Genomic DNA, 25,800 nt, shown 5'->3' on the forward strand with positions numbered 1-25,800 from the left:
AATAAAGTGATAAGTATTCAAGATCGTCTATACACAACAAGTAATAAAGTGATAAGTATTCAAGATCGTCTCCACATGGATTGATGTTACTCAAAATGTTAAAGCAATCACAATAGTGCAAATCAACTTAGGACCGAAATAAATAATTGTAAAGTAATTTCCAAAGTAATTGAGGATTGTGAAAGAATTAAATAAAATAATACCGTAACGAAATAAACTAAGTTAAATGTGTCTAAAATTCAATTGGAATTATAGTAGTTGAATGATCAAATTCTCCTAATGGGGTGACTGTTGTTTATTAAGTTAGCACCAGTTGTTACAACAAGTGCTGCAGCACTGGGCAGAATAAACTTGCATCCTCAGCTATCGCATGTTGGACGTTTCATACCATTAAATCTATTAACAATGACCAGTTGCTAATATGGTTGTGGTACGGCATTATAACCTTCAATCTCTCCACCCTACAAGGTGAACACCTATATCTAGCGTGTCACAAATCTTAACTTCAAGTATTGCCCTTATGGGATTCAAGATAACTTAATCCAGGAAACTCAACGTAAGATCAAGTAGTACTCTAATAATATCCGCTAAGACATGCCCTTTTGCTGCTCTATCATAACTGAAACTATTAAATAGGTGGTCAACCGAAATAACAGTTATATTCATACAAAACTACTAGAGTAAAATACTACAACAGTGCCATCACAACATATAAGAACAATCAAGAACCCATTGGATTATTTGTCACTGAACTACAAGTAAATTTAGTTTATAATCTGAAAGAGAAAAATAAACATAAATATTTTGATCTCGGAATACATCAAAACAATTAAAGGAAGAAGATAAATATAAGTTGAGCATGGTGAAAAACAAATCCAAGTAATTCTGCATGATTCTCCAATGTTGCCGAAAAAAACACTCTTCAATTCCGATCTTCTTCTTCTTTTCCTTTGTAATTATTCTGATGATTCCCTTGCCGCCTTTCTATGTGGTGCTTGCCTACCTTTTATATTGCAATTTAGGGTAAACACAAGCCCTATTAGCGTTCATGCGTTAAATTAGGAAACAAGCGCTGACCCGCACCTAAGTTTTCTTCCGCATTGTTCCCAGATTACTACAACACAGGTTGCTCTAACATCCTCAACAGCACTGCATTATTCCCGATTGTGCTTTTCTTCTTTTGTGGCCATCTTATTTCCTCATCTTGCTCATTTACTGTCTCAACATCCCCTCATATATTAAGACTTTCTGAGAACCTACAATTATGCACTTATTTTTAGCACAAATTACTTTAATTCAAGCAAACTTATTAAAACTTGACTAAAATGAATGTTTATGCAAAATGCAACCAAAATGTAATTAAAACACCTTATTTGTTCCCTAAGTGATCTTGATTCAAGTCTAGAATTGATGTAATAACTCTCATTTCCTACAGTTATCAGGGGTACTATCACGTATACGGTATTGTTCACATGAAGTAATGGGAGCCAATCTAAATTGTCTGTGATAAATAGCAAAGCTAATATGCAAACCAAATATGTCAGAATTGAAATTTTCAAGTTCAGTGAAAATTGAAATAGAAAATCTTGATAGGAAAATCAACTTTGGCTTATGACAAATTTAAGTTAAGGATGTGTTGATTCAATTTGGGTTACATAAGGCATTAAAGGGGAAGCCATCCCCTACTTCTAGTAGTGGCTCTCTAAAAGCTAGTATCAGCGATGAAGATTGGGAAGAGTTGGATGATAGAACTGCAAGTTCCATATGACTATGTCTAGCAAAGAATGTTTTTGCAAATGTAGGAAATATTCCTACATTGAAAGAGCTTTGAGAGAGGCTAAAAAAATTATATTAGACAAAGAGCATCCTAAATCGATTGTACCTGAAGAAGTAATTTCACACGCTGCGAATGGCTGAAGGAACAAAAATTTCCGATCACCTCAAAGTTCTTAATAGTATTATGACAGAACTAGAAGCCATTAAAGTTAAAATTGAAGATGAGGACAAGACGCTTAGGCTGCTATGGTCACTTCCAACTTCCTACAAACACCTATCACTTACTTTAATGTATGGGAATGAGACAATATATCTTGAAGAAGTTGCTAGTACTTTACTTTTGGAAGAAAGAAGACTGAGTGATGAAAGTACTGAAACTACAGATGTCTCGGCTTTGGCAATTGGAAGAAAGATAAATTTAAGAAGAAAGGAGTCTACTAGGGGTGTGGACAATTAGGGCACCTAAAAAGAGACTGTCATAGGAGAAATGAAGCAGGGTCGGCAACTGGCTCCAAATAAGATACTGATAGCATTGCTAGTGGTAAGTCTCTCATTATCATGGGAGATGATGCTCCCTTGTAAAATAAATGATGATGACATCTCTATGGTATGCTGCTAGTGTTATGGAAGTGGACGTGTCACTGCTAGCGGGTCCGCAAAATTTACACACAATGCATGGTTGGCATTGTTGTAGGGTGTGTGGTGGAATTTATGTTGATGGCTGACAAACTTCCAGGAAAGCCAACAAGAAAGTTGCACCATAAATTTCAGCAGAATATTTCGACATGAGCCGATGTAAAATTCCTAAAATTAGTAATTAATTCTAAGTGGTATACTCTTTATAGTGGAGTATGATAATTCTCTTTATTGAGGATTATGACTAAGGTGAAGATAGTAAGAATGGTGTGGAGATTGATTGGTTCTCATTCTAATCTTCAAGTGGGAGAATTGCTAAAAATAGGTGTTGTGCAAATTTTATTGAACTCGGAAGTGCACGAATCTATTGTAGAATAGATCATTGGTGATGAGTGTTGATCCCACGAGGATGTGGATTTTAATTGTGTGTAAAATTAATTTTTCTAAATGGGTGGTTGGATTTGTGGTGAAAGTGATTTAAACTATCTTAGAATTTGAATTAAAATAATGAGAATAAATTGAAGCGAAAACTATAATAATTGAAGCGCTTGGGTATCTGGATCCGCATCAACATGTACCATGGGCTAAATATTCTTTATTAGTGTCAATTAAATCATGAGGGGGGAATCCACAACTCATGAACCACGCTCTAATCAATATGGTGCTAAGGGCTTATTGTGCCAAATAATAATAATCTTGTACTAGGGAGCCGGTGAAACCAGGGCAGTATCTAGACAAGATTATTACTATTTGTCAAGGAAAAGTCAAAACATCCTCAATAATTAGAGGGGAAGAGAAATTAAATTTACCAAATAAAGCCCATGACACATGTTGAGACTTCACCTTCAACCCAAGCTTGAAAGAAAATTAGCTACTCATAATTGAACTAAGGGTAAAATGAGAATTTATTAAAATAAGTAGAAAATATAAGATAAAGAAGGAATTACAAAAAATGGAGCCCAAAAATGGATTCAGAGAGATGCCAAATTAGGGGGGGAGGCCCTTTTTTTATAGATACATTGAGTAAATCATGACTATCAGATTAAAAACAGTTTGGACGTTCAGGATTGCGCCACATCATCAGTCAACAGTACGGGTTTGAACAGTCAACCGGCTTGAACAGTTATGCGGTTTGGTTGAAAATAATCATGTGTATATGCATGTACCGTACACGTAATTTTTGGTCCACTAATATGCTGCCACGTCACCGATCAACAGTGCATAAGAATTTTCTCTAATGGAATCGTGACACCTCATCAGTCAATGCCACATCATCGGTCTGTATATGTAAACAGTGTCGTGAACAGTAATGTAGACAATACCGTACATGTGAATAGTACCGTACATGTGAACATTGACATTTTTCCTTTTATGCTCCTCCTAAGGTTTTCGACTATACTGAGTTCAAAAGTGATGTCCGTTTAGCCGTTTGATTTCTCGTTCATTGTGAAATACATAAAATACTATGATGCTCTCAAAATACATAAAATACTTAATTATAATACAACACACATAATTAAATCACAAGAAACTTAAATACATAAAAGTAAGAATGTTAGTGGAACTTGAGATTAAAATGACGATTTTCTCCTTTATAAATATACATTTTATAACACTCAACAATAGGGTTTTACCATGCGGTGAATAGTAACACGGTTTGACCACATGGCTTGAACAGTAATGCGACATGAACAGTAACGCGGCATGAATAGTAATACGGTTTGAACAGTACTATCCACTTGGTTATAAATAAGAGAGCCTTTCATAAGATTTTATCATCCCAAAAAATTCATTTCCTCTTATATTTAGAGAGAATTTGAGAGTTGAATTTAATTACTCTTAAATTGAGAGTTTTGGGTGTATTTAGAGCTTGGGTGAGAGAAAATTATTTCTGAGAGTAAATTATTTATGAAAGTGTGGTTGTAATAATTTTTCACATAGTGAATATTTTTCTCTGGTTGTCTCTTGACAACGGCCATAGTTTTCCTCCAGATTTGGAGTTTTCCACATAAATCTTGTATTATGCGATTGATATTATTCTAAATTTAATTTTCTATTGATTTATTTCTTGACAAATTACTTGGAGTGATCTTGGGAGGAATTTCAATTTTCTAACAGTGGTATCAGAGCTATTGATTGAAGTTTTGGTGTCAGGAGTGCTGTTCATGTATACGATACTGTTCACGTATACAGTACCGTTCGTGTGAAGCAATGGGACCCAATCTAAATAGTTCCTGATAAAGAGCAAAGCTAATCTGCAAAGCGAATATGTCAGGATTAAAATTTTCAAGTTCAGTGAAAATTGAAATGGAAGAATTTGTTGGGAATATCAACTTTGGCTTGCGACAAATTCAAATTAAAGACGTATTGATTCAATTTGGGTTACACAAGACATTGAAGGGGAAGCCGTATCCTACTTTCAGTAGTGGCTCTGGTACGAGTTTTGATGGACAAAATAAATTTGCTGAAAATAGTCAATGAGTGAAAATAAAATTTAAGTCCATTTCAGCTCTATCAGTCGGTTAAGTTTTTTCACTGATGCCATGCAAAAGTTCAAACTAATTAATGTAGGCAAGACTTAAAAAGGGTAAGCAAAGAAAAAAAAAGTGACAAAAGAGGGAATATAGTAAGTAAGAGAGAGAAGAATGAGAAATAATTTATTATTATATGGAGATCTATTATATTAATTTTTAGTTTTTAAAACTTAAAAAAGGCATGTCAGCTTCAATATCAACTCTTGCTTAGCTTTAATCTAATGGTCAGAATATTGTGTCCAAAATTTTGTTTAAAAGTGTCTCTTGAATTAGAATTATATAATTCATAGCAAGATAAGGGTATTAATTAAAATTTAGTTCATTTCTTTGGACTTTACATATGTTTTGATCCTCTCACTCCCTCGGTTTACAAATTGTTGATTTTGCCTTGCCGAGTTCGTAGTTTCTTGATTCTGATCCCATTGAACGAAAATAATGGTTCCATGCATTGCTTTTTATATATCAGACTCGTGATAGTATCAGATCCCGTTGAACCAATAAAAATCAGGGTCATTACTCCATATAATATCTAATTATTAGTCTCAGGAGCTCAACCCCGTAGTTTTCAAGTTGTCTCATTGAGATGATCACCTAATTAAGTTTGAATCTCGGAGAAAATAGAAAATAAAAAATTAATTTGAGCTTTGATCATTCCTCCACTTTTTAATAAAATAAAATAAAAATCTAATGATTGACTGAATGCAATTTGTCCTCGCGTCAAAACCAACTTTGATTTGCTTGCGGGACCTGTAGACTTCCAAAAGTCTTGCAAGGATAGAGCTAACATTTGATAGTGATTTTATTGGTCTAAGAAGAGCCAACCCATGATTGTATTCGGTTCTCGCATTATTACATTTAGTTATAATGACTGACTGAAAGACACATGGACGGTATAAAATGAACGGGAAGAGAAGGCTAACAGCTAGCACTCAAGATTTCGAAGTGACTCGATACACATTAAAATAAAAGCTAGCGCGCTTCTTCTGTCTTGCCGGTGGACGATGTTGAAGTGACTGTATTTCTTACATACGAAAAAGCAGGTTGTTTTGGAGGAAGCAATGCTGCAGCTTCATTTGTAAGCATGGATACAACATCATTCATGGTGGGTCTATCATCAGCACTTTCTTGTACACAAAGGAGAGCTATGTTCACATATCTTAAATGCATAGGCTTGGAGGAATATTCATCTTCTAATATTGGATCAATCAACTCCAATGTCCTGTTGCTTGTCCACAGATCCCATGCCTAAACAACCATACGATGTCATTAGATAGTCCTACACTCGATATAGAGAATAGTTTAAAAATAGTCAGATGCAAAAATCCAAACGTTTTCAGATTGTGCGTGTCCACGCTTGGGAATTCATATATATTTTCACCTAATTAGTAATATAAAAAAGAATATATATGTGCAACGGCTTTTGTTACTTACATAACCTAGCAGAGTGAAAGAGTAGGTTCGATAAAATCCAGTGGTTTTCTTGCCACTTACAATCTCGAGCAACAATACTCCAAAGCTAAACACATCAGATTTAATTGAAAATATTCCTTGGATTGGGTATTCAGGGGACACATAACGACTGTAATTCAACAATCAATAAATAATAATCAGCAATTCACGCATAGCTAATTAATCACTTTAATTTTGATTTTTGTCATTTATGTACTATGTCCCGACGATCCTACCGGTGTTTGCTTGTAACTCATTTCCTCTGCAAATTCTTGCTATTCCAAAATCTGATATTTTGGGATTCATATCTTTATCTAATAAGATATTACTAACTTTTAAATCTCGATGAATAATTCACACTCTGGAATATTGATGAAGATAAAGAAGCCCTTGAGCTATCCCTTCAATAATCCGAACACGTGTTACCCAATCTAATAACATTCACTTGGTTGGATCTAATTTACAACAAAAAGACTAAATGTCATTATGCATGAAAACAAAAAAATGTAGACCACATAATTTGATGTAAATTGATCTAGCAACTTAATTTTTTTTAAAAATATGATAATTCAATGATGTTAATCATTAAACTTAAAAATAGCTAAATGAAATAGAAAATACTAAATATTCTTTTAGGTTAGGTTTGTTGCAAAATAAAGGATTGGATTGGACTAGTTATTCAGATTGAATTGGATTGAATTAGACTAAATTATTTTATAGTAATGTCTTGTATTTGGTTTAGTGTTGGACAGGATCATATTAAATTCAATTTAAGGAAGTTAAAAAAACTATTTAAAAAGTATGATTATTTCTTAAAGTTATATTGTTAATTATTAAATATTCTTTTAGATATTCAATTTCAATATAAATTAAAAATTGAATAATTTTGATATTTAATCTTAAATTAAATGCTAAATGCTATTTTAAATAAAGTAATGAATAAAATTTGGATAAGTAACATGGACTAAATTCTAGTTTAAATAAATTTTTGATATATAATTTTATATTAAATAGTAGTTCAAATAAATGTATGCATAAAATTTGAAGAGAGGAATATGTAAGAAAAAGAAATTAACAGATGCAATAACTAATCGAAAAGAAAGAAGTCCAAGCTTTTGTTAGGAATGTACTCATAGATCAGAATCTTCTCGTCTTTATCTATGCAGCAGCCGAAAAGTCTAACCAGATTCTTGTGCTGAACCTTGGCTATCACGGAAGCTTATTTTTTAACTCTCGCAATCCTTGTCCAGATCTTCCTGAAAGCCGTTTCACAGCTATCTCGTCTCCATTTTTTAACACTCCCTGCAGATGGTAAATTTATAGTTCTGTTAAAAATGAAATTAGCGCTCCAAAGAAAATGATATCTGTAGTACCTTATAAACAGGTCCAAAGCCGCCCTCTCCGAGCTTATTTGCGTCGGAGAATTTATTTGTTGCAGTAGAAACACTGAAAAAACTGAATAAAGGCAATTGATCAACTTCCTTCTTTTTGCTTCTTTTTGTCAGATTACTGTTTACAGGAAGCTCTATGTTAACGTTGTTGGCTTTCAGGTTCAAATCCAAATCAAACATGATCAAATCCTCTCCTGAAGGGTGAAGAAACTAAAGCTTTAATTACGATATGTATATGTATGTTAGCATATTAGACTCTCAAAATCGTGCAATTAAATGAGAACTTTTACCTCTGCTTCTGGGATTTCTCCTCACACAATAGAAAATCAAGCCTAAAGTGGCCACTGCTGCCAGAGTGATCGACAAGGATAACAAGACGAACTGAATCTACTCCATTAGATAAACCAGAAATGAATGCTATGTTGGTGGATCTTCAAATACGGAGGCAAAGAACAAGGAAACTTTCTTAGGATTTGAGACGTGTTTATACACTTTTCTTTAAGGTTTTATTTGCCCTCACCACTCTTAGTTTGCTATGGAGTTTAATGGCAAGTTACCCCCAAGATTTATCAAATCTTGAATACAATCTCTAGCAAATAAGATTGTATTTCAAGAACACACATGAAATCTGTAATAATCCAGTTTTTTTTTTTAAATGTGAGTGTCTAATTTAATGAAGAAATTATTTTTATGAAAGATTACAACCATTAGAAATGGTACTTCTTCAAAGACACTCTTTGGTTTGAAATTTGCATCTATTCAAAACCGGTTTTTCTTTTTCCTCAAAACCTACTAGCCTTTTTTTTTCAATTGACACCAAAACACGCTCTCTGGAAGAAAATGGTTAGCCATTTTCTCAATAACGGCGAGCCGTTTTCTAATGGCTAATCATTTTCTTCCAGAATGTCAACTTTCAAATAACTTTTGAACTAAATGGTTAGCTGTTTTCTCCAAACGGTTAGCCGTTTTCTGTAGAAAAGAAAACATACTCTCTAGGATTAAACGGTTAGTAGTTTTCTTAAAAAACGGCAAGCCTTTTTATTCCAGAATGTCAAACCAAAATATGAAAATGTTACAATCTCTTACATGCTAATATCAAGAAGACAGTAGACACCAAGAGAACAACAATAATGAAGATTGCAAAGCGATCCATTGAGATCGATCAAATGATTATTCCAAATGTTGCGAGGTGTATAGTTCATGTATTTAGAAAAAAGCCAAAGAGGACTTAAATATAAGACTAGTAAACAATCCTATCATCAAAGGTAGTCATAAAAAAGTAATTTAATAAATATGTCACTAGTTAGTTTTATGGAAGAGTGATGGTACAGTTACAAACTCTTGTACAAACTGATGTAGTATTAATTCATTGGTTGAATGAAAATATAAAATAATATAAATAAATTATGTGGGCCAAGAGATATTTAATTCAACTAATTAATTAACGTCACATTAGTTTGTATAAAATAAGTTTGTGCAAGAATTTGTGACTATATCATTACTTTTTATGAAATTACCTACAGAAACATTTAAATATAAGACTTCTTCATGTACACGAAAACTCTAGTTTCCAACTCTTACACCTATCATCACTCATGAGCGGAGTTTACAGTTGACGTGAACGGTCTACGATGACAATCTTTTTCTCTAAATTGGCCACAAGCTGGTCAATATTTCATAGATAATTAATCTTCGAGAGTCCATGCTAGATTTTAGTTGTAGCAAGACATTTTGTTTCAAATTATTAAGTGCAAGGTTGTCTATGACCAACTCTACGCTATGGATAATAGACTCATGCAGTTCATGATCACTTATAAGTTTATAAGAGTAGAAAGTAGAATCTAGAAGATCAAACCGTATGAAAGCACTTTTACGCTTGTATCTGCACCAATGTTTTATTGTCAATTATTGGCATTTAACCATAGCTTTCAATTTTTTTCTCCATTATCCTTCTAAGTAATTAGTTTGAACTTTTGTAGAGTGTCAAGCAAAAATTGATAGATTAGGATTCAGTATGGAATCATTGGTCAAGATTTATTCTTATTTTTAATTTTATATTTTACTTGTCAATAATTCAACAAAAAAATAGCTCAGCACTGAAGTCTTATTCAAAATTTAAATTATGTTGTTCCTTTAAGCTAAAAAACAATTCAATTTCCTCCTCACATATTTTTGGAACCTCAAACATCTTATTTTTAAGACAAAAAAAAAAAAATTAACCAACTCAATTAATTAACACCCAAATAAAAAAAAGGATTAATGATAAAAAAAATGAAATGAACTTTATCATGTACTATCCACACCATCTCATTCATTTAAATTTTATCTACAATCTCATTCACGATTTTCATGCCACAAAATTGGTGGTCGGTTGTTTTCCTGCAGACCAGAAGTCCTCCTCAGCTGCTTTATAGTTAATTTCTACTTGCACCTCCCAACTTATACGTTGGGGTGTACATAATTTCCTTGGGCCATCTTTGTAAGAAATAATTAATTAGAAAGTGACAAGGTCTTTAAGATTTTTCTTCAGAACATATAAAATAAATGAGGCTGAGATTAATATTAAGTTTTGCAAGGGTGGCAAAATGAATAAATGAATCAAATTTAAATTAAATCGTAAACAAATTGGGTCAAAACACTGTTGATTCGGATTTGATTCATTTATTAAGCAAATCTCAGGATTTGAATTCGATTTGTTTATTAAACAATATTCGATTTGATTAATTTAATTCGTTTAGTAGAACTAATAAATGAATCGAATCAAATGTGAATTTATTTACTATTAATTTATTCTATAATGAATCCATAACGAATCGAATTACTATATATTTTGTCTTATTATCATTTATAATTACTATAATAGCTTTGAAATTTTAAAATTTTTCATCTTTAAAATTTTTCATACATATTTAAAGAAAATAAGTAATTTAATCAAACTAATTTTAAATAAATGGATCGTATTTGATTCGTTTATGACGTATTTATTAAATGAACCCTGAATGAATAAAACCTGGATTCAATTTGTTTAACTAATGAATCGTATTGAATTTACCTATATATTAGACGAATTAATTTGTTCAAACTCAAACTCATTTAATTCACATTAAATTGAATCGAATAAACCCAGATTGGCATCCCTAGTCTAGCGTGCCGACGCATAAACATTGATTCATTAATCGACCGATTTGCTTCGATAAGTTTTTGGGAAAAGAATAACTAAATAAGATCTATTGAAATAGTCATAGACTCCTTTTTAACAATCTATCACAAGTTAGATCCAAGACTTCTCCACCTATAGAAGACTTTTAGTTTCCAAGTCTACACCTATCATGACTGACGAGACAGTTCAGTTGTGGTGAAAGGACCTGTAAGTGTTATTTGTTATTTATTTTGAGTCAATCTTTATCTTCAAATTGGCACCTACGTAGATATATACAGGCAATTCAGAGTCAATGTTTGCTAAACTTTAGTTGTAGCAGTAGAAAATTAAGACTCAATTTCAAAAAATTCAAATAAAAATTAGAAAAGATAGACAAAGTCCCAAATTAATTAATTACTTGACATTTGGTGAAGAAGTATGACGATTGTTTTTTGTTTGAAATCTAAATAAATATGAATTGGCTTGAAATCTAAACAAAGCTAAATGCCTGAATTTGAATGGCATATTTCATTTTCGTTTGAATCTTTCAAAATAATTATTGAGTTCTTTATTTTTTAACTTAAAAAGTCTTAAAAATTTTTAGATTAATTATAAATTTTAGAGATCACTCGTCTAGTATACAATTTGTAAGATTAACTTTGTGATAATATCGATAAAAACTTCTAAGTACCTTGACTTTTGGAAATTTACTTTTGACTTTTCAAGTCTGAAACCATTTTTGCATTTGCGCTTCTAGTATAATGGCACTTGCATCCTCAAAATATGTTAAGGGAGTGGGTTCGAGTCTTACAAACTCATTTCTTTCAGAAAATGATAGATTTCTCTGTGCATGTTAGTGAGAGTATATTTTGAGAGTTTTAGTAGATTTGTAAATTGTAAGAATTTCGTAAAAAAAAAAAAAAGTAGTCTAGAAAAACTCGAGCACCCAATCAACTAGGGATCAGCTACCAGGATTAGGATTCTCTCCTGATCTGATCATGTTCCGAGCAAATAACTTAATTGTTGATTGGTAGTTAATAAATAAAAAAGTAAAAAAAGTTCAATCTTATCCATGCACTACCACTAAAAAACACATGGCAGAAAATTTTTAAAAGCTGAGTAGAGCTCAAATTATGAGAGGATCTTATTTGATCATGTTGCGAGCAAATAACTTAATTGCTGATTGGTAGTTAATAAATAAAAAAGTAAAATAAGTTCAATCTTATCCATGCACTATTACTAAAAAACACATGGCAGAACATTTTTAAAAGCTCAGTAGAACTCGGATTAGGAGAGGATCCTATTCCCCACCTACCGTGCCCCTTTTTTTTGTCGTTATCCACTGTAGCCGTTAGATTATAATTAATTTAATCCAAGGGACGAGGTTTGAAAAGGGTAAAAGTCAATTACAGTGGGCAACCATCCAAACCAGCTTCTTTGTACAAGATTAGTTTTAGGAGCTGTAAACCCTTATTGGCCATTTTGATCGATGACTGCGGTTTCTCGGACGCAAGGAAATTGAAGCAGGCAAGGTGTAACTGCGGCTGGGGCAGCGCTCTCGTGTGGGATTTTTGAATTGGCTTGTGGTGACTTGTAGCTTGTCGTGGCAGTATTGAATGAAGCATAAGGGATTGGGTTAACAAAATTAAAGGTCAGTGTAATTTGAATTTGAGATTAGTGATAGGAATTATTTGTCGCTGATTAAGTGGCTGGTGGAAATTTAACGTTTCGTTTGGATAATGGGAAAATTTGGGAGTACATGGAAAAAAATTAAAATTTAATTTAAGGATATGTCCTGAACAACGTAGTTAGTGGTTGAATTGAAATATTGAACCCAGTTGAATAATGAATTGTTTTGCATATACATGGTTGCAAAATATATGTCGTACAAAAGATTGAAAAATTGAGTAGATGCCAATAATTATCGAAATTATTTGGGGATTATTTAGCACAGTTCAATACGGCTTATTTAAAGCAGTAGGATAGAGAAGGAGCTTGGTGTTATGCTCGGTAACTTGAGTGTGTCGGCGGCATTTGCTGTCCCTTTCTTGAGCTTAGTCATGACTGTGCCTTGGAATAGAATTTAATAGAAGCACCCGACATGTGACATGTCAATTGTCAATCCTACTGAATTATTTAAATTTAGATAATAAATGTTTGCATAATAAGTTTATAGTGAACATGTGTGGAAAATTAGTAACCGGAAAGGTGAAATTGCAGCAAATATTTAAATGACGTGAATCACAAGCATGAAGCTGATGACATGGGGGTAATGGTACATGCACCAGCTGAATTTGTATATCTTTTTTGTGGAGTTGATATGAAATGTTTTTGTTAGTTTCGTTTGGGGATGGTAACGTAATTGATATGTATTTGTGTTTATATGGTGAATTAGTAATGTGTTTATATGGTGCTATAAAGCGTATTTTGATGGTAAGAAATAACTGTCACTGAATTTCAGGAATGAATGTGGTGGGAAGTAATAAGCAGAAGGAATGTGAGATTAACTGAGGAACTGAAGTGGTTGGTGATGATGCAAGCATATTGATGGGGGAAGAAAAAGGCAGTGCCTCAATGGGTTCATAAGATATTTCTAAGCTATGTTAATGGAAAAATAAATAAATTATCATAACTTAGTAATAGTTGAGTGGTAGTATAGGTTTTGACTAATTATTTCGGTTGTGATACTATGGTATTGCAGTGGTGGAGTTGTGCGTCATTTGGGTTACCATGATTGTGTTGTAGATTCGAACGGAAATTGGATCCACGTATAAGAATTTGCCACCGAAGGAAAAGTGTCAGTACAAAAGTGAGGCCAAACGAGTAGGGAAGTCAAACATGGGGAAGGCAAAGTTCCTCACAAGATGTGCTCCAGATAGATTAGCTGCAGCAGTTTCACAACTTACAGATGAACAAAGAGTGGCTGTTTGTGAAATGGGCTTTGGTAGTTTGTTACAACTGAACTGTGTCAGGCTAAAGAGGAATCTTTGTGGCTGGTTAGTTGAGAAGATTTACAAGGAAAACAATCCATTCGGTTAACTATTTCACATTTTTAAACCATTTCAGATCAGTCTATATTCGGCCACAACTCCTGCTGCTGCACAGGACTTCTTGCGACTACCATCAAGCAGCAGTGATGAAGATTCAATAAGTCTTTCTTTCATTTTTTTTTTTGGACAACTAAGAAGTCAAATTGTCAATGGATATCAATCGACTTTACAAGTTATCGAGGCGGCCATTGGCACAATTTCATTTTAAACAGTTATGGTTCAGATCACTGCAACCCAACTTTCATGTGTACACAAAATTAGTAACCCTACATTCATTACTTGGACATTATAATATTTATCCTATCCCAACCCAACACTGGTATGCGCACACACATTACTAACTATATACCAAATATAATCACTGCAACAGAGGATATTTTCTTCATTTCTCTGCATCTTGTACTTATTTTTATGCAATTTTCAGTACATATCCAAATTTTATTTCACACAATTTTCTCCATCACAAGCCTTCCACATGTGTTTCAACAATTCTTATTTCATGTAAAATTCTACTTCTGGTTTGTGTCTCTGCTATTCATACTAATACGACCTATGCATGCATACTGAAACTTTAGGCTATAACAGTAACCATTTGCATTTGTAGGTGTGACAGGGATTTTCATGGTTGAGAATCCTTACTTTTCTTGGCGTTCGGCTCCTATCTTGGGGTTCGGTTGCTTATAGGAGCCGTATTGTTTTAATTGGCGCATCATGCATAGCCACAATCACTGGCTGACCACCAGAGAGTAAAGGCCATGTCTTGACCTTCTTGTCACATCCTCCAGAGAAGACAGTAATTCCATCATCCTTCAATGTTGAGCATAGGACCTTCAAATTTGGAAGACAAGAAAAAGGTTAAATTATCAGCAATCACAAATTCAACAGTATGGTATTCTAACTACCACAAATCTTGCTTTAGATTACCGGATGGTCATGCGAAATTGATGCCTTGGGCACACTGGCCACACCAGTTCCGCTGCGTGAAATTTCCCAACACCTTACCTGTGAAAGCATTCAAACGAGACGAATGAGAATATCAAGGATGTTAACCAACAAACAGAAAGGCATAACTAAAGGTATAAAAAAAGAACAGAAACCAATTGGGCAAACCTGATTATCCCATGAGGTTGCAACCAAGATATTGGCCTTGGGACTGAAACAAAGGCTTGAAACAGAATCACTGGGAGGTTGAGACACCTGCCATTGAAAAATTTCACGTAAGTACTCCTTTTCTAACAGCTTCAATGACAGAACTACACTTCACATACAACGACATGACAAATATCAACGTCTAGCATATAAATTTGGAACCTATGACCAGAAACAATTTATCTCATTTGAAAATTTGGTGCATCAAACTTTTACATGATCAATTGTAGAAAACTTATCTTCATTAACCTAATATGAACTTAACATTCCGACCGAGTCTTCTGCATGAAAATCACACTATAAACTTCCAAACACTACTAGCAAACCCGATGATTCACTTACTAACTACTGTTCTTTTACACTGAAACTCCAACACAATCACAAGCTTAGCAATTGGTTCGCTCTCAACAATCCGTTCAGCAAGAAAGCAAGCAAACAAATGATCATAGCTTAGCATGCATTATTTTGCATTAAAAAAAAAATTCTTTATCCGAAAATGTACAATTAATTTTTACATTAACACAAACAATTAAGCATAAACCTGACAAAAATATCTAATAAATAATTTATATATCTTTCTACTTAATCCTAATAACATCATCATAAGCATTAATTCAACAGTCGCCAAGTTCATCATACACAAGAAACCGACAAGAAATTTAACGGTAAATAATTTTTAAAGATTATCGGAAAGAAAAAAGAACAAAGAAAATAAATAAATAAAGTATACCTCGATTGACTTGTTAGGGTTTTGATTGGTGGCAACGGCAGCAGCACCGAAAGTAGCCATTATTGCTTGAAGCAGTTCAGTTAATTTGCTATTAACTTGCTAATTTTTTATCGTTTCGTGATATTTTGTTAGTGAGTGACAGAGTGAAAGATTATTTGTTGATTCGGTGATGATTTTGAAAGAAGAGGGAAACGAAAAGCAAAGAGAAAAGCTATTTATAGAGAGGACAGAGGAGAAATGTAGTGGGCGTAGGTTAAGACTCTGCGCATACCCCGCGTAGCGTTGAATCAACGCCTGTTAACTTAACTGCGCAAAAACTACGACCACCCAGGCAAGGCTTGAGTTGCGTTGCCGATAGGGATGGCAGAAAAGTGAGCGCCCGGCCCAGCCAGGCTTCGGCTCCACTTTTAGGCTTCGGGTCGGATTAGGACTTAAGGTGTTCGAAATTGAGCCGGATCGGGGTCGGGCTAGGGGTATATCAAGAAAGTCCGACTCCGATCCTTCAGCCCGACAATTAAATATTAAAAAAAATTCTAGTCATATTTAGCTTTTTAAATTGAGTTTATTTGAATAGGTTTTTATCACTAGAATTTTTATAAATAGAGATTTTATGCAAAAATTTTAATTGTTTGGTTGTCAATGTAAAGTTTTATTAAAAATTATAAAATTATTTTAATATGTAAGTTTTTTAAAGTTAGGTTATGAAAATAATGAAATAAAATTGTCAAATAAGTTAACGATATTTTAAACATTTTAATATTTAAAAAAAATTAACATTTACTGTCAAAAGCTCAAATTTTGAGCTTTTGATAGTACATACCAAATATCTTATTTAATATTGAAAAGTTCTACTAAAAAAAAAAAAAATCAAACAATAACAAAAAATTTGATTGAGTTTATGGGATTAAAAAAATACTTATAACCATTCGATAAGTCGTACCAAACAAACACTTACTAATTGCATTGTGATAATTGATATTGAGTTTGTTTCTATTCAATTTATTTTAGTTTCATGTAATTTTATTATATTTGGTGTCACTGTTACTAATTATTAATTAGTGTTATTTACTACTAAAACTCCCCCCTCCCCCCATCTTTTTGTCTTTCTTTCCATGTGAAGGTTGCTTTTTCCTTCTTTATAAATGTTAGTCTTTCCTTGCATGTAAGGGCTAACTTTTCTTTGCTTGTGAAGAATCGTTTCCAATTCATTCATATTATTTAAAATCTCTACAATAAATAAAAAATATTATTAAAAAAATAAAATACATTATTTATATAATATTTTTATTTATTAAAAATTTTAAAGTCTATTTTTTTGGCGATAATAGAGATAAAGAGTATAATAGTCAAAGTGGAGTCTTAGTATCCTTTTATGAAAACTTAGGAGTGTTGGTGACTATTTTCCCATATAATGGAAGTGTAGACGTGTTTTTCCCCTTATTAATATATATTATACAATTAGATGTCTACTAATAGACCATGTAGATCATTTCTAATATAGCACAACCTAGATTTCTATCTTATGAATACTGGAAGGTTATTTGTTCTACCTACAAAATCAATAGAGAAAATTCATATCTTTACATAATTTTTAATTAGGAGAGAAAAAATTAAGAGGACTTGGAAGAGTTGCAGTTCACCAGTTGGCTAATGACTGAGACGCAAGTTGGCAAGAAAATATTGTTAAAGTCAAAAAATTTATGTACAACTATATTCAATATAAAAATTGTGCAATATCAATAACTCAAAATAATTGACAATACAAATGACATCAAATGCCAATTCATTATATTTTATTTTTAATAAATGCAAAATTTATTATATTTGATAAAGAAAGAATAAAAAAGGAAGAGGTGAGAGTGGCCCGTATAGAAGTGAGAATCCCACTCTTTACTCTAAAGATAAGTGAGATCCACCGAATAAGAGTTCTATTCTCCTCCTTAAATAAGCAATAAAATACTGGGAAGAATTCATGCTTCCTACTCTCATTCCAACAATTAAATACAACATAAATTAATATTTTGAACAAACTACTCAACCGGCCACAAGGGCCGAAAGCCTTTTTGGGGTTATTTCTTAGATGCACTCATAACTCACTCATTTCTACAAAAGTTATCTTCTGAATTCTTCTTTCTACTCTATGAAACTTCCGAAGTGAACAAATGGAATATGATCATTAATGGCTATGGATCTAGCTTGGAGTTGGAATCATGTACAGTCTTGCACATATTAATTTAGTATGGACTCTCGAAGATATATTGTGCATGAATTGCGCCAAAATTGGAGCCAATTTTGAGATAAAGATTGTGGCAGTAAAAGTTATAGATAGGCCCTTATTTCAAATTATTGTCAGCTTTATTAACTTCATCAAACAGAGAAGAAACGAAATCTCAAATATCTATGAAATAAGAGCAAAGCAAAAGCTAGCTTACATGATTATTCAAAAGGAGAGATATAAATCACTTCACACACGGAATCGCCGATATATAACTTTGTAAATAAGATCGTTATACCATTTGTTTACCTGCACGGAAAACATTAGAGGTGAAACAACTGCTCCGAAGCCTACTGCAAATCCAATTGACATGGCTATGAAGAACCAATCAATTTCATTGCTTGAAGCTGGCGGCGGTGAAGGTTGTAACTCAGGAGGACGTGTTTGGCTGTCATTCGTCAAAGGAGGTCCGTACAATCCTTTGTTTCCTTCATAAGAAGTTGGTGAAAATGATTGGAGCTAAGTACCTGTTAGAATCTTTCCTACTAAGTTATTGTATAAGAGATTTAGCACCGATAGGAAATTTAGGCTTACAAGCTGGGCAGGAATTTTCCCATGGAGGTTGTTCATTGAGAGGTCTAAGGACTCAATCTGTTTCAAGTTCTCAAAAGATTATGGTATCGAGCCTGTGAGAGCATTGTGCGACATGTACAGATCAGAGAGTGACCGTAACTTCGCCAGGTAGTGATTGATTGGACCTGAAAGATCGCAGCCGGACAAGCTTAAAACTTGTAGATTGGGCAGAAATGATAAAGCTTTGCACCATTCAGTTCTGGAGGCGGACAAATCTACACTATCAAGGTACAGTTCTCTAAGCTCTATTAAGTTGTGAAAAAAGTTGAAATTTGGGATCTCAAGTCTCCAGGAAAATCCGCTTATAGGCTCACGACCTGACAAATCAAGAGTAAACCAACCTTGACAGGCTTGAAATCTCAGTAGGAATCCCCCCTGTGAAGCCACACTGAGAAAGATTCAGATAAGTCAAATTTGTGAGGTTGGCCAACCTGGATGGCATAGGGAATCCGTAGAAGAGAGTGAAATCCAAATTTAGACTCTGCAAATATTGAAGAGTGAAAAGGCCAGATGCGTTCTCAAGACTGCCGATGAGTATTGGTTCCGCGCTCAAGTCGAGACCAATAACATGACCAGCCTCATCACAATCTACTCCGTTCCAATTACAACAATCGGTGCTTTCACTCCACTGACTCATTTTTGCAGGTGGAGTAGAATCAACGTCAAATATGAAGCTGTACTTCATCTGGATTAACAGCGATTTTTTATCGCTCTGACACTAGCCAGACACCAAAACCATATGCATCCCAAAATAATTGGCTGAAAAGGGTTTCAAGAAAAGCCATGATAAGAGTAAAATTGATCTCATTATTGGGTTTAATAGTAGTCGAAATGAAACTCAGAGAAGGGATGGAACCTACAAGTTGCAATGTATATGTCATATAGACTGATATAATATAGCAGTGCTGGCCCAAGTTAACTAATTACTAATTAGAAAGCTGCCGAGGAGGACTTCAGGTCAGCATGATAGACTTGTAAGTACCATGCGCTAATTATTCACGCGGTTTTGAAAGAAAAGAAGAGTCGTAACATGTTGGCAGACATGAATAGGTTAAGATTGAAAAATTGAAGAGTAGGAGTCTTATATTTCCCTGGTAGAAAACAAGTGAAAATTATTAGATCACATGAGTTACTACAGCAACCTGACTTAACGGTATCTACTAACTTACTAAATCTTCTACTGCAGAAAATTCCTTAAAATGAAATCCGCGAAGAGGAGTGCATACACATTATTTTGGTTGATCTATTTTTCAGATTAGATGGTGGTTATGAACCATGTCTTTGTACTTTATTTTTGTTGGTTTATTAACTTTGTTGTGATCCTGAATTCTATTTGGAGTGAAAATAATAATCTAAATTCGTAGACACGAATTATGGGCAATATTTTATTGCAAGTTGTGGTTTTGTTAATGGTGAGTTATACCAATTAATAGATTCCTAATAGTTGGTATCAAAGCAGGAACGGCGTTCAGTATGAGAACTCACTGTGCTGAGATTAATATTGGTGCAGCCTCATTAGTCTTTGTTGCTTTGAATGGCACTATAATCGACTTAAAAACTTTTTAAAATTTATAAGAAAATGGACCATAAAATAAAACTTGTGAATGTTTATTCTGTGTGGATGAGCTAATCCAAATACTACCTAGCACTCTCTTGAAAAGTCTGGGGTTCTCTTAAAACTCTCTCTTATCAGCATTTCAAAGAATGTAGAATTTCCAAAAAAAAATCCTTCTAATATCTATTTTGTTAATTCCATTATATCTTTTTAATAAAAGATCGCTCTTCAAGGCACATCGCCAGCCTCAGTATTTCATATTTTTGCAAGAGGTAATTTACTTATAATTCAATATAAAACATAAACTATTTATTTCAACGTCAAATATGGAGCGATTTTTTATCACCTTGACATTGGCTACACACCCAAACCATATGCATCCCAAAATAATTGGCTAAAAAGGGTATCGAGAAAAGCCATGATAAGAGTAAAATTGATCTCATGATTGGGTCTAATAGTAGTTGAAATGAAACACAGAGAAGGAATGGAACTTGCAAGTTGCAATGTATATGTAATATAGCAGAGTAAAGGTAGCCCAAGTTAATTAATTAGAAAGCAGCCGAAGAGGACTCCAGGTGAGCAGGGAACACTCGTAAGCACCGTGCGCTAATTATTCACATGGATTTGAAAGAAGAGAAGAATAGTAACGTGTTGTTGGACAAAGAAATTAATCCTGAATTATTGGATTTTGAAATCAGGATGATTTTTTAAGGGAATGAGTTAGGAGCAAACACTAAACAATCAAAACCCGTGTAATGCTATTTGAACAAAGTGCAAAGTGGTGATAAAAATCACCATTCAAATCATGTCATTTTTTTTCTTTTTACTAACAACTAGAACATAATCGTTTTGATAGTGATTTTGGTGATCATCCTTTTATCCAAAATCTCCTTCTCTCCTTATTATTTTATTTTATTTTTAATAGATATTCACGTAGAAACAAATATGTTCTGGTACGAATTTTGATGGACAAAATAATTTTGCATATATAAAAGAGAGAATATGTTAAGCAAGAGAGAGAAATATGATCAATAATTTCTTATTATATGGAGATCTGCTACATTAATTTGTTGGTTTTTAAAACTTAAAAAAGGCATGTCAACTTCAATATTAATTCTTGCTTAGCTTTAATTTAATGGTCAGAATATTGTGTCCAAATTTTATTTAAAAGTGTCTCTCTGTAATTATAATTATATAATTCATAGCAAGATAAGGACATTAATTGAAATTTAGTTCATTTCTTTGGACTCTATATATGTTCTTATACTCTCACTCCCTCGGTTTACAAATTGTTGATTTTGGCCTCCACAAGTTCGTAGTTTGTTGATTCTTATCCCATTGAACGAAAATAATGGTTCCTCCCTGGCTTTTTATATACAAGAATCATGATAGTATCAGGACATGATCAGATCAGAATGATTCTAGTATTAGACCCGTTGAACCAATAAAAATCAGGGACATTACTCCATATAATATCTAATAATTAGTCTCAGGAGTTTAGCCAGTAGTTTTCAAGTATTCTTATTTAGATGATCGCCTAATTAAGTTTGAATTTTAGAGAAAATAGAAAATAAAAGATTAATTTGATTTTTGACCATCCCTCCACTTTTTTTTTTAATAAAAAAAATCTAATAATTGACTGAATGCAATTCGTCCTTGCTTCAAAACCAACTTTGATTTGCTTGCGGGACCTGTAGACTTTGAAAAGTCTTGTAAGGTTAGAGCTAACATTTAATACTGATTTTATTGGTCCAAAGAAGAGCCAACTTATGATTGAATTCGGTTCTCGCATTATTACATTTAGTTATAATGACTGATTGAAAGACACGTGCACGGTAAAAAATGAACGGGAAAAGAAGGATAACAGCTAGCACTCAAGCTTTTGGTGTACTTAATTCAAATATTAGATCAGAAGAGTAATTATAGCAACCTAACCAAACTGTATGAATTAACTTGCATAATCTTTTGCAGCTGTAGGAAAAATCCTTGCAACCATTTCCCAAAAAAGGACCCGACACACATTAAAACAAAAGTTAGCGCGCTTCTAAAAGTGAAATCGTTACTTGGTTGATTGAACAATCTTCTGTCTTGCCCGTGGACGATGTTGAAGTGACTGTATTTCTTACATATGAAAAAGCAGGTTGTTTCGGAGGAAATAATGCTGCAGCTTCATCTGTCAGCATGGATACAACTTCATTCATGGTGGGTCTATCATCAGCACTTTCTTGTACACAAAGGAGAGCTATGTTCACATATCTTAAAAGCATATGCTTGGAGGAATATTCATCTTCTAATATTGGATCAATCAACTCCAATGTCCTGTTGCTTGTCCACAGATCCCATGCCTAAACAACCATACGATGTTATTAGATAGTCCTACACTCGATATAGAGAATAGTTTAAAAATAGTCAGGTGCAAAAATCCAAACGTTTTCGCATTGTGCGTGTCCACACCTGAGCATGACTTTTGAATTCATATATATTTTCACCTAAGTAATATAAAAAGAATATGTGCAACAGCTTTTGTTACTTACATAACCTAGCAGAGTGAGAGAGTCGGTTCGATAAAATCCAGTGGTTTTCTTGCCACTTACAATCTCGAGCAACAATACTCCAAAGCTAAACACATCAGATTTAATTGAAAATATTCCTTGGATTGCGTATTCAGGGGACATATAACCACTGTAATTCAACAATCAATTAATAATAATCAGTAATTCACGCATAACTAATTAATCACTTTAATTTTGATTTGTGTCATTTACTTACTATGTCCCGACAATCCTACTGGTGTTTGCTTGTAACTCATTTCCTCCACAAATTCTTGCCATTCCAAAATCTGATATTTTGGGATTAATATCTTTATCTAACAAGATGTTACTAACTTTTAATCTCGATGAATAATTCGCACTCTGGAATATTGATGAAGATAAAGAAGCCCTTGAGCTATCCCTTCAATAATCCGAACACGTGTTACCCAATCTAATAACATTCGCTTGGTTGGATCTAATTTACAACAAAAAGACTATATGTCATTATGCATGAAAACAAGAAAAATGTAGACCACATAATCTGATGTAATTTGATCTAGTGACTTAATTTTTTTTATTTTTTTAAATCTGATTATTTGATGATGTTAATCATTAAACTTGAAAATAGCTAAATGAAATAGTAAATGCAAAATATTCTTTTATATTAGGTTTGTTGCAAAACAAAGGATTGGATTGGACTAGTTATTAAGATTGGATTGGATTGGATTAGATTGAATTATTTTATATTTTGTGTTTGTTTTAGTGTTGGACCCGATCATATTAAATTCAATTTAAGGAAGTTAAAAAAACTATTTAAAAAGTATGATTGTTTCTTAAAGTTATATTGTTAATTATTGAATATTATATTAGATATTCAATTTCAAGATAAATTAATAATTGAATAATTTTGATATATAATCTGAAATTAAATGCTAAATGCTATTTTAAATAAACTAATGAATAAAATTTGGAAATGTAATATAAGCTGAATTCTAGCTTAAATAAATTTTTGATATATAATTTCATATTAAATAGTAGTTTAAACAAATGTATGAATAAAATTTGAAGTAAGGAATATGTAAGAATAAGAAAAAATTGCAAAACACTAACCAAAAAGAAAGAAGTCCAAGCTTTTGTTAGGCATGTACTCATAGATTAGAATCTTCTCATCTTTATCTATGCAGCATCTTTTAATATTTAATATTATGTATAAGTTTTAATAAATTATTGAATGAAATTTTGATATTTAATCTTAAACTAAATGCTAAATGCTATTTTAAATAAATTAAAGAATAAAATTTGGAAATGTAATATGGGCTAAATTCTAGTTTAAATAAATTTTGAAATAAATTTTTGATATATAAGTTTGTATTAAATAGTAGTTCAAACAAATGTATGAATAAAATTTGAAGTAAGGAATATGTAAGAATAAGAACCAGACGCAATAGCTAACCGAAAAGAAAGAAGTCCAAGCTTTTGTTAGGCATGTACTCATAGATCAGAATCTTCTCATCTTTATCTATGCAGCAGCCCAAAAGCCTAACAAGATTCTTGTGCTGAACCTTGGCTATCACCGAAGCTTCATTTTTCATCTCTCGCAATCCTTGTCCAGATCTTCCTGGAAGCCGTTTCACAGCTATCTCATCTCCTTTTTTTAACACTCCCTGAAGATGGTAAATTTATAGTTATGTTAAAAATGAAATTATTGCTCCAAAGAAAATGATATCTGTAGTACCTTATAAACAGGTCCAAAGCCACCCTCTCCGAGCTTATTTGCGTCGGAAAATTTATTTGTTGCAGTAGAAACACTGGAAAAACTGAATAAGGGCAGTTGATCAACTTCCTTCTTTTTGCTTCTTTTTGTCTGCTTACTGTTTACAGGAAGCTCTATGTTAACGTTGTTGGCCTTCAGGTTCAAATCCAAATCAAGCGTCATCAAATCCTCCCCTGAATGGTGAAGAAATTAAAGTTTTAATTACATTATGTATGTGTATGTACGTATATTCAACTCTCAAAATCGTGCAATTAAATGAGAAGCTTTTACCTCTGCTTCTAGGCTTTCTCCTCGCACAATAGAAAATCAAGCCTAGAATGGCCACTGCTGCCAGAACAATCGACAAGGATAACAAGGCGAGAAAAGGAGCTGAAGTTCCTCTAAGTAAACCAAAAGTGAGTGTTAATATCAAGAAGACAGCAGACACCAAGGCATTAAAAATAATGAAGATTGCAAATCGATCCATTGAGATCGATCAAATGATTATTCCAAATGTTGCGACGTGTAAAATTCATGCATTTAGGAAAAAGCCAAGGATGACTTCAGGTCAGCAGGGAAGAGTCGTAAACATGTGCTGATTATTCACATGGACTTTGAAAGCACAGGGAAGATTCGTAACATGTTGTTGGACTAAGAGACATATTACTTTTTCAAGGGAATGAGTTAGAAGCAGCTACAACACAAATTAGAACCCGTGCTTTCAACAAGAGGGTGCAAAAAAAAAAAAAAAAACAGTGATAAAATCACCGTTAAAATTACTTTTTTTTTATATTTTAATTAATGACCAAAATATTAGGGGTGTTCAGAATACAATTCGATCTGCTCAATATATTTGATCCGTACAAATCCGATCTGTGGATTGATGGATTGGATTAGATTAAAAATTTGGAAATCCACAGTCGGTGGACTGGATATTTACTTTTGTAAATCCGCGAATCCGCAAAAAAATATTTATTTAATAAAAAAATTAAACTTGTGAATATGACATTAGTACTTACTAATAAATAAATAAGTTAGAATATAGTTGCATTAACATCATATTATATCTTATCTGATAATAATCTAAAAATAATAATTAAATAAACAAATATAACTTCCTAAGCAGTTAATTTTCATATACTGATCTACAAAAATGAGATATTTTTTTTTTTTTTTGTGTGCTGTATTTTGAAATTTTTGAATGTATTTTCTAGTTTTATTTAAGCAATTAATTTATTTTAATCTTGTTTTATCTTGAA

At 32.9% G+C, this 25,800-nt stretch overlaps 1 protein-coding gene and 2 pseudogenes across 1 annotated transcript; all 3 read right to left on the reverse strand.

Annotated features, from left to right (window-relative positions):
- Positions 1-5,915: 5,915 nt before the first annotated feature.
- On the reverse strand, positions 5,916-7,966 carry LOC18036049 (annotated as a pseudogene).
- A 6,173-nt stretch (positions 7,967-14,139) lies between these two features.
- LOC18035818 (protein RAE1) lies at positions 14,140-16,262 on the reverse strand. The gene is made up of 4 exons (XM_006427507.2): positions 15,855-16,262; positions 15,086-15,172; positions 14,900-14,977; positions 14,140-14,803 (listed from the first exon to the last, which is right to left on the reverse strand). The coding sequence occupies exons 1-4, from the start codon at positions 15,912-15,914 to the stop codon at positions 14,654-14,656; spliced, it is 375 nt and encodes a 124-aa protein (XP_006427570.1). The 5' UTR covers positions 15,915-16,262; the 3' UTR covers positions 14,140-14,653.
- A 6,028-nt stretch (positions 16,263-22,290) lies between these two features.
- Positions 22,291-24,724, reverse strand: LOC18035799 (annotated as a pseudogene).
- Between the last annotated feature and the right edge of the window lie 1,076 nt (positions 24,725-25,800).

Source organism: Citrus clementina, unplaced genomic scaffold (genome assembly GCF_000493195.1).
Source record: "Citrus clementina cultivar Clemenules unplaced genomic scaffold, Citrus_clementina_v1.0 scaffold_7, whole genome shotgun sequence".
Classification (NCBI taxonomy): Eukaryota; Viridiplantae; Streptophyta; class Magnoliopsida; order Sapindales; family Rutaceae; genus Citrus; species Citrus x clementina.

Bases quoted from the DNA above. Each gene is read 5' to 3' on its own strand.
- LOC18035818 (XM_006427507.2), bottom strand. From the start codon at position 15,914: ATGGCTACTTTCGGTGCTGCTGCCGTTGCCACCAATCAAAACCCTAAC. The intron at 15,173-15,854 runs GTATACTTTATT...TTTCAATGGCAG, and splicing joins ACCCTAACAAGTCAATCGAG to GTGTCTCAACCTCCCAGTGA. The intron at 14,978-15,085 runs GTTTGCCCAATT...ATGCTTTCACAG, and splicing joins CAACCTCATGGGATAATCAG to GTAAGGTGTTGGGAAATTTC.